A 9197-nucleotide genomic window follows, 5' to 3' on the forward strand; every position below is an offset into this window, starting at 1 on the left:
TCATGGAAACCTTAAGAATCAAACGTAACAATCCGTCTCTCAACCGGCAGTTATTCGCCTGTGGCTCATCGTTCCTCTTGTGTGTGTTCTATTGTTTGGCAAATGCCTGTAGTTTACACCTCATGTGATCTGTTTCCACCGTATAAATTACTTGTAATCATTCCTGTGTCACTCGTTCAGTTTGTGCTTTTCAGTCCAGAGTGTCGTTACAGTTACAGTGCAAAGTCAAATTTATCTTACGATTTTCATTTTACGTATATTGCAGATTTAATTCCTGATGAGGACACACGTAGGCTACGTGTCGACAACGTTTGAGTAAATTTTTTTTAAATTATGTTAGGCTATATCTTTGTGTAATACAACATGTTAAACCCGCTGAAGTGTCCTTGTTTTACTTCTCTATGGTTCAACAAAGCAAACTCTCTATCAAAGCTTTATCAATCTATACTTATGAACTATGTGACTCGATCACTATATCGCTAAGTTCTCTTGTCCTGCTGCACATGTGATCTCGGTGCACTGTGTGTTGTCGTGATGGCGCAACATAAAACACGATTATTCCATTTATCGGCGATGTAGCCTGAGAAATACAAGGACACGGTTTTCAAGTGCAGGTTTAATTGTGCGGTAACAATGACACACAAATAGCACGAGCCGGGAGAAGATAATGCAATGCAGTGACGTAATCCGCGGTAACTTGGAAATCTCAATTTTTAAGGCAGATATCTGGCAACACCAGCGCCATCGTGCAGTGCGCGTTTTAAAACAATCGCAAAGGCTTGTTGTGACGTCACTATGACGTTATAAGACAGCGTCGTCATTTAAATCTTACAAATCATCATAGTGAGATTGACATCAAGTTACTTTCAAGCTAAAGAACGTATATGACGACAGAATGACGTCACGACCACACAGCAAACAGCTGGTACTCAAATAAATAGTTTCCACACGAAGCGTCAATTTCAACTAAACAGCGAAGAAATAATGTTTTCGTAATTTTGTATAAAAGTAGATCGACATCATTGACAAAAGCTGTAAACTCGACACCACTAGATTGCTTAAAAGCAACAACTGATACGTCGGGCAACACTAAAATTTTACGGCTTTCCCACTAGTGGACGGTCGGAATAAAACGACCGCCCACTAGGTAGAGCCAAACGGTAGCTGTTTGTAAACACTTGCAAGAGATTTAAAGCAAATGGCAAAATAAGGAAATAACTCGCAAGTTCATGTTAAACTTTTGACGTCATGAGCGCGAGTAGAACAAGCATCACAATGAAAGCGACACCAATGACGGCGTTTCCGTAACAACGCCACGTCATGTCTGTCGTATGACGTCATAATACAATGTAGGACATGACGTTTTCATTCAAATAAGCAGGTCAACAATTTAAACATTATAATAACGTCTATTGTTAGTTTTATTGGTAAAGCAAAAAGTTCTTGAGACTAGGCGAGGTCGAGCTGAGTCGCTTTGATTGGGTTGAGGGGGGTCGACTCCCGGCCCAGAGTCCGCTTGAAAGTGTCTGTGGGGGGGTTGGCCACGTATTTCTCCGCTGGAACAACTAACTTCATTCTGACGTCAACACACTGCCGGTCAAGCTTGAGCGAGTTCTGCTTGCAAGCCAAGTCCTGCTCGATCCTGTAGAGGTTCCTGTACAAGTTGTCCCTGGCGTGACTGAACAAGAGAAGAGATGTCAGTGAAGACAAGTCAGTTCTATTACAAACATTTGGTATTGCGTGCAAAAGAAGTGACTCGGGAGGGATTTGAACCAATGAGGCAAGCACCAGGTGACAGTGATGCCGCGCAACCTCGGTCGATGCATTCACTTCATATATGAAATAATTTACAGACAACACTTCAACAAGTGGAAAGCTGAGCCAGTGATTCAAAGTCTCTACGAGTACGCGGATCTGTCGGAATTAAGCTCCGAGGCTGCATCATTCCAAACGCAAAGATTCCCACAATTTATCAAGTTCAGTGAACATCCAGTCAAAAATACAACAATCGTTTCGGGGACAACCTATGCTTTTTATTCTGACAATCAGTATTTCTGGGTAGTCGAGTGTAGCAAGAACTCGGCGATATACACGTGTTTCGCCCACGAGGCTGGGCTCATCAGTACCGCACCACTAGTTCTTGCCACATCAGTATTTCAATAAATAAATAAAACAATAAACATAACTTACTGCGCCTGCGCCAGTTTCTCCTTCAGTGACGCGATGCTTCCCTCAATTTGACGAACTTCGTCGGTGAGTCCATACTGGGGCTGTGGAGACATTTAACGTAAAAGCGATGTAAAGAATCACATATGTCACTCTATGAATTGTAAAAGCGTTTTGAAAGAAAGCGAGACAATGGATGAAGCTGAAGCGACGCGGTGCACGCGTCCTATGAATAGGAAGCAGTTAAAGTATCAGATGTCGCTTGGGTCGTCTTCAACGCATTCCTGGCGCTACACCGAGTTTTGTCAATGACATAAATTTCAAACATCAGGAGACAAAACTCATTAGATGTCCAAGCAAGTTATTGTCCTACTAGTGAACAACATATCGAGGCACTGTACAAGTTGTGCTTGAAGATCAACATGTTAATTGCCGCCCGAGCGTGAGGTGTTCTCCACTTTGACAAGTTGCTGGAAACAAACTATAAAAAGATGCCACTCCAAATGTTAACCTCATTCCGGAACAAACGACTTAATAAGATCGAGTCAACTATTCTCCTTTATTCAACAACAACAGAACGACTACATTGCTAAAGAAAACTTCCATAACGTAGATTGGAGCCTGGATATAATTGAGAAGTTCTACAAGGCTTTACAAATAATTTGTTCAATACAATTGCTTGGTGCTTGGCTTTTTACTTGGCATTAACCACTTTTTGTAGTATTAATAGTATTTATTTTTTGTTCAATACAATATATATTCACAAATATCACACTCGCAGCAGCTGCAATGCTGCATCCCTTCTCTCAAAAATGAAATATCGAAACCTCCAGCAGGATTACAATCGTGAACAATAACTAGACGTAAATCTAACGTTAATTAACGAAACATTACCTTGTCTCTGCAGAGCTCGACACTGGGTCGGTAGGTTCGAGTCTCCAGTCGGGTGTGCGCCACTTTGAGGGGGGCGGCTTTGTCACGGATGGCTTGCTCCACATTTCTGATGTCAGCTTCCACTTCTGCAATCTCCTCCCGCGTCTATAGAGGATTGTTACACGGATGAGAAGCAGGAGAAGCACATCTCATAACCACGCCATGTTTGGGGATGAGAAGAAGCAGAGGTCGCCAAAGATTTAACAATGAATGTGCCGCAAACACATGAGTGGAAACCAACTTTGACGCGAATATTAAATGAGAGGTTTGAAAGATCATGTCGGATCAAACTTCACCCAAACGTGTTGCATCATGCATTGCGAACTAAATACATTGAAAGAACTAAGTTTAAGTCTGCGCTACGATTCATTAAAACGCTGCTTTACAAGCTCCCATTTCTGCGCATGCGCATGAATTCCAGACAAATTTTGAAGTGAAAATAATTTGAAACAAAGAAAAACGGCTGCGAATGAGTGAAGTGAACAAACAACGCATTGTTGCCGCACAATCATCAATGGGTTCGCCACTTACTTTCTTCTCCTGCCATTGGAGTTCACCCTCAGCCCTCTCCATCTCGTGGATTCGCTTCCTGTACGCGAACTCAGTCGCGATCCTCTGCGCCTCCAGCTCGTTCTTCGTTTGCGCCAACGTCGCGTCGATCGCTTCCCGCAACGTGATGCTCGCGCGCATCTCGGCCTCGGCGCGGTCCTTGTTGTATTGCGAGAACTTGTGCCAGGCCTCTGGGGTGGTGCTCCTGTGGTGATGGATTCGTCAATTCGTTCACAAACCAATAAATACATCGCAGAGATCGTAACGGGAAAGTTCGGACTCGCATTTAAAGCAGTTCTGGGATGAGCTACTTTCGACTTTAAAACTCACACTCAGTTTCTACTAAATTCAAACGCAGTGACTTGCGTGTGTCACAAGTGGAAAGCCGCAAGTGCGCATCATATCATGCCAGTCATGTAGTGAATGGATTGAATGCATCGAATCGGCTGAGATGACGAGTTTAGGAAACGTTTCCGGACCAACTTGGTTGATAGCGAGGTTCTTAGTTCAAACAAACTTAGTGAAAATGAAGATAAGAACAATGAGGTTTCAAAGTAACAACTCACTCCTTCGGAACGCGAGTTGGATTCGGTTTGTAGCTGATCCCAGCCGAGTGGTTGTTCATGCCGAGACATGATTGGTCAATTGCTTGCGCCTCGAACTTGTCCTTGTGGTCATTGACCAATTGCTGACGAGCTTCACGGAGAAGGCTGGGAACAATATCAACGAAATGTTCAACAAAGACACAGCGGCATTGAGACAACCTGACAACAGCTTGCCAAACATCGCGATCAAGTTCGTCCTCTAACTCTCTGTGCGTCACAAACAGTCACGATGATCATGTGGACAGTGTCATCATCACGCCTTCATTGTGTAGTCACAATGCAACAGGAAGTACTTTCATGTGATACTCATCTCTGTCGTGATATATCATCGATGTCTACATGATGTTGATGGTATCGTTGTATCTACAAACCATAAGTTTCTCACGCTACAATCCCACACAAACCCACCACAGTTGTTCGAAGGCTTCGGAGATTCGTTTTTGAAGCTGCTGTTTGATTTTGTCAATCACTTCCACTTCCTGAACACACAAATGTCGGTTATTTGAAGAGTTCATCAAATCTTAGTTTAAAAGTTATGTTTTGCATCGGTGGATGCTTGTAAGAAAATCAGCAGCTTATGTCGCGCTGTCCTATGACCAAATAAAACATGGAAACACAGGTGAAGAATGAGGCAGGCCAGGTCGGACTGAAGGAAGAAGATGAGATGGACAGAATGAAATGGAGAAATATTTCATATGTGGATCAATAATGATGTCCCACTCTACGTTTGGTACTGAACCGCGAACTGCCACAAAATTGTCAATCTCTTGGTCAAAGAAAAAAGCCCAAAGCATGAAGAAGCATCAGTAGAAGTTAATTTTCTACATTTGTCCCCACCCCAAGTAAGAACATCGATGAAAAAAACTTTTTATGTTGTTTACTAGACATCAATCTAGCAGTCGAAACAGCACAATCAGGTTTTACAAAACACCATACAACATGTCAATGCACCACTCCCTCAAGTTAGAATACTGCCAGATCTTTGAGAAAGTAAATTGGTGAGACCAAAACATTTGCCGGGTGGAAATATAAATGAAATGTTTTTAACAATTGGCTCTTATTCTTCGGTTCAACTCAACCACTTAGATGGGCGACCTTTTTGAGTTCTGCTTCCACCCCATCTCGCACAACATCGATGGATTGTCGGCCTTCCCTTGTGGTCAGGCAGTCAATGGCGACATCGAGCGGTAAAGCTTTCTCTTCCAAAGCCATTTCGGTTTCCAACTTGCTCCTGCTCAATGCCTGGAAGATTAAAAGTTGATCTTGTTTCTGTTACATGTCGACAATAAGACAATTTGACGCATTAAAGTCGCTACGTATTAGCCAACATCTAACTTCCATTCTTGTGGTGTTGCTACAATGTCGTTTTGCCATCATTGTGTTCTGTCGCTTCAATTAAAATCCTACGGCAATAAAAAGTGACTGGCAGAACATCAATGCAGATAAACAGAAGGCACTTATGGCCACAGGAGAAACCTTCCATGATAACACGAACAGGTTAAAAACTCAAATGCTACATATGAACCTAAAGTTAAACCATGACTATTCGAATCATGTGTAAATTATAACACAATTCATCGCATTGATTGACAACAAGCTCGATATATCAACACAGCAACTTACATTGATTTCTGTTTCAGTTGCATCAATGCATCTCTCCAAGGCTTCCTTCCATTTTGTGATGTCATCAACTCTGTCGTCGAGCCGTACGTCGTTATCATGCTGGTCCCACTTGGTTTGATTTGCTGTTACTGTGATGACAAAATGACATGATAATTGAGTTCGAAATGATATTAATAATAATGTTTTATTTGGCGCCCATTGTGACAACATACAGTAGACTGTGGTCACAGATGCGATACTACAACAGACAACAGGAAGCAGCTAAGTGACAAATTAGTCTTCGAGTCAGTTACCCCCTTTGTTTTGGCATGTCATTAAGTGTCTTTGCTGACACAGCCCCACATGCTCTGGAGCGGTGTCGAACCGACGTCCTTTCAAATGCTGCGCAGACGTTCTCATCACTCGGCTACGCAGCCAAAAGGGTTTGTTTGTAGTCAGAATGGAAGCTTATCAAATGTTAACAAAAACTTTTAGATGTACATCAGTGGTTCTTAATCTTTTTTAAACACGCCTCCCTTTAGCGATGATTACATGCATCATAACTGATGTGGCCTTTGATAAATGAGATGTTGAACTTAAAAAGCTTGCCAGCATTCCCAAGCGTTGTGCACTTGTGCAGTATCCTAAAGCATCCACGGTTGGGTAATTGGGTGAGGAATACATTTTACCTTGTAAACATCATCACTGCTATGCAGTTACAATCATACAAAAAAAATATCATGATAAGTCTTAGGAAATGAAAGTAGAGTGCTGCATTAAATTCGTTAACTTACTTTTTATAATGTTGCATCAGGATACCACACTAAGCTTACATATCAAAAACATATAATTTCAATATTACAATCACAAAAAAAATAACTTTTAACACTTTTGTTATAGCAAATATGTTTAGTTTGTTGGGAAATTTGTTTCGCTGGCGGCATGTTTAGATCTTAATGCATTAAACGCTTTGCCATAGAATTGCAATTATGACACCAAAAATGAAGCTGTCCTTACTCAAGCTAATGCAAAAACAATGAAATTCTGTTTACACTCATAGTTCTAACACTCAGCTCAGACAATTTTATCGCAATGGCCATAAATGAATTCTGCCAAATCAGAATATAGCTCGAAGCCTTATTCCTCCGAGTCAGTATGGGATCTTTGTGCAGCTTTGGAATTTGGATGGTATATTGGCAGAGATGGGCAAGATCACCAGTTTTGGTGATCTTAAAGATCAAGATTAAAACGAATATGTGATCTTGCAATTCAAGATCAGATCACCAAAAATATGTGATCTTGAAGACCAAGATCACTTTTTATGTGTCACTTAAAAGTGAAGTTTTTGATTAATGATGTTGCAAAAACCAAATTTTAATATAAGGAGCCTGGTTAAAGATAGTTGGTATTGCTAACTGTTGCTTTTAACTACTCGATTGCTGGCCTAAGAATTGTAATAAGTTAGTTACTGTTGCAACTGTTATCAATCGTTGTCGTACTTGGCCTAGAACCGCAACGTCACACCCAAAGCCGAGGGTAATTACATCACTGAAACAGTCACAAAATTTGCAATTAATTTTATGCTTTTTATTTTAAAAAAAAAACTTTCAACTGCATTATTTTTGACCTAATTTTTGTCTAGTTTAATTTTAGTCTAATTGTGAACAAAGCTGGATTATTTTTTTATCATACGTCAACATAAAGTACGGAAGTTACGGCATTTAAGGATTTGCATGAATTACATCTTTATACTTTTTTACTGCTTTTATAACTAATTTTTGGTCATAAATCTTAATTTCTCTGCTGATTTTTAACAACAAACGTGGTGAATAAATACAACTATTTAGTACTGTAGGCTACATATTGTTGTCATATATGGTCCATGTGTGTATTTGGGACTATCGACGTAATTGTGTTCACTTCAATAATTTGTAAATACTTTGCAATTGAAAACAATTTGACAGAAAATAATTTAACAGTTTATTTATCAATAGGCCTAATGTCATCACAACTTGTGTAAGTTTTATCATTCTATGCTAACTATGTGACTTGTTTTTTTGGTTTTCAAGTTGAGCTTTTAGAAAAACTTCAAAATTTATAACATAAAAATGGCATCTCGACTTTCAAGCAGTATAAAAATAAATATGACAATGAGAAATGCTTTTATCAGGGTCCATCGTTTATCAGAATTACCCGTATTCCACCAGAATGACAGTGCTGGTTGGACGCATTTTGGAATTGAAACAGCAATCATAAAATGCACTATTATTGTTATTTTGATATACACAACAACATCACCAAATTAATACTTGCTTAAGCACATGAAAATATCTTTCTAATAAAAAACGAGTAGGCTAACTGGTAAAGGTAACAAATACGATTTTCAGAGGTCCTTGAATAAAATGGTCACATGTACGCACATGGACAATACATCTTCAGTGCAATTTTAAATGCCCTGGCTAAAACATGTACAAGAAACAACCTTTGGTAAATACTAAAAAACTGGTCCAAATTGCACATTGTTGTTTAGTCCAAATTACACACTCAGACTACTGTAACATCTAACAATAGCCTACTGATTATATTTTTCATTATGCAACTATTGTCTGTATATTTGCTGCACTTCAACCTTTGTCACTAAGCAGTGTACCAGCATAAAATCAAACTTTATTATTTAAAGCTCTAAAATACAGTCGCTAATCTTAAGATGTCACAAAACTAGGTCTGTTGAAGGGTAGGCCTACAGTAGCGCAAATTTGATTAAAGCGACATAGTTTCTCAATCAAATGGGTCAAGATTTTATATAAAAAAATCATTACCGGTAATATCAGTCGATGCTTCATAAATACAAAACTTTATCTTCAACAGCCTTACCATTTACAAGTGTTCTGGCTTCTTGGCGAATTTGATGTGAAGAATCTCTCCCCCTTTCAGCGTTGGTAGAAATAAAGTCGTTTGATCCAAACCAATCAACAGGCGCGTATCTGTTTGTTGGTTTCAAGCTTAAAGTAGCCATTTTTAAGTTATTCTTCTTGATATTTACTTAACAAAACTAAAGTTATCAGGAGAGGTAGCGACAATCCACTAATGAACTCTGAACAAATCTGCCAAGCGTTGCCACGTTACTCATGTTGGCATGACAACAAAGAAATCCGCTGGGGGTAGCAAAACAAAATTATTATAAAACAGTAAAGGTGTCAAACAAACTTGATGAAATGCTCGGTCGTACTTTTGGCATGATTCAGCCTTAAAAGTTAAATATGTTATAATGGACATGTGGGAAAAAGTCTAACATGTAAGTTTTGTAAAATTATTGTCCAAAAAATGTTTTTAAAAACTAAA

The 9197-nt window shown here is 39.5% G+C and overlaps 1 protein-coding gene across 1 annotated transcript; it reads right to left on the reverse strand.

The window, feature by feature from the left end:
- Positions 1-602: 602 nt before the first annotated feature.
- Positions 603-8953, reverse strand: LOC145785784 (tektin-2-like). Its single transcript, XM_082597495.1, has 9 exons — positions 8730-8953; positions 5877-6004; positions 5349-5495; positions 4662-4732; positions 4215-4358; positions 3631-3853; positions 3061-3204; positions 2191-2270; positions 603-1678 (listed from the first exon to the last, which is right to left on the reverse strand). Exons 1-9 carry the CDS (start codon positions 8869-8871, stop codon positions 1450-1452), a joined length of 1308 nt encoding a protein of 435 aa, XP_082453621.1. The 5' UTR covers positions 8872-8953; the 3' UTR covers positions 603-1449.
- Positions 8954-9197: the final 244 nt, after the last annotated feature.

This window comes from Aplidium turbinatum, chromosome 16, assembly GCF_918807975.1.
Source record: "Aplidium turbinatum chromosome 16, kaAplTurb1.1, whole genome shotgun sequence".
Taxonomy (NCBI): Eukaryota; Metazoa; Chordata; class Ascidiacea; order Aplousobranchia; family Polyclinidae; genus Aplidium; species Aplidium turbinatum.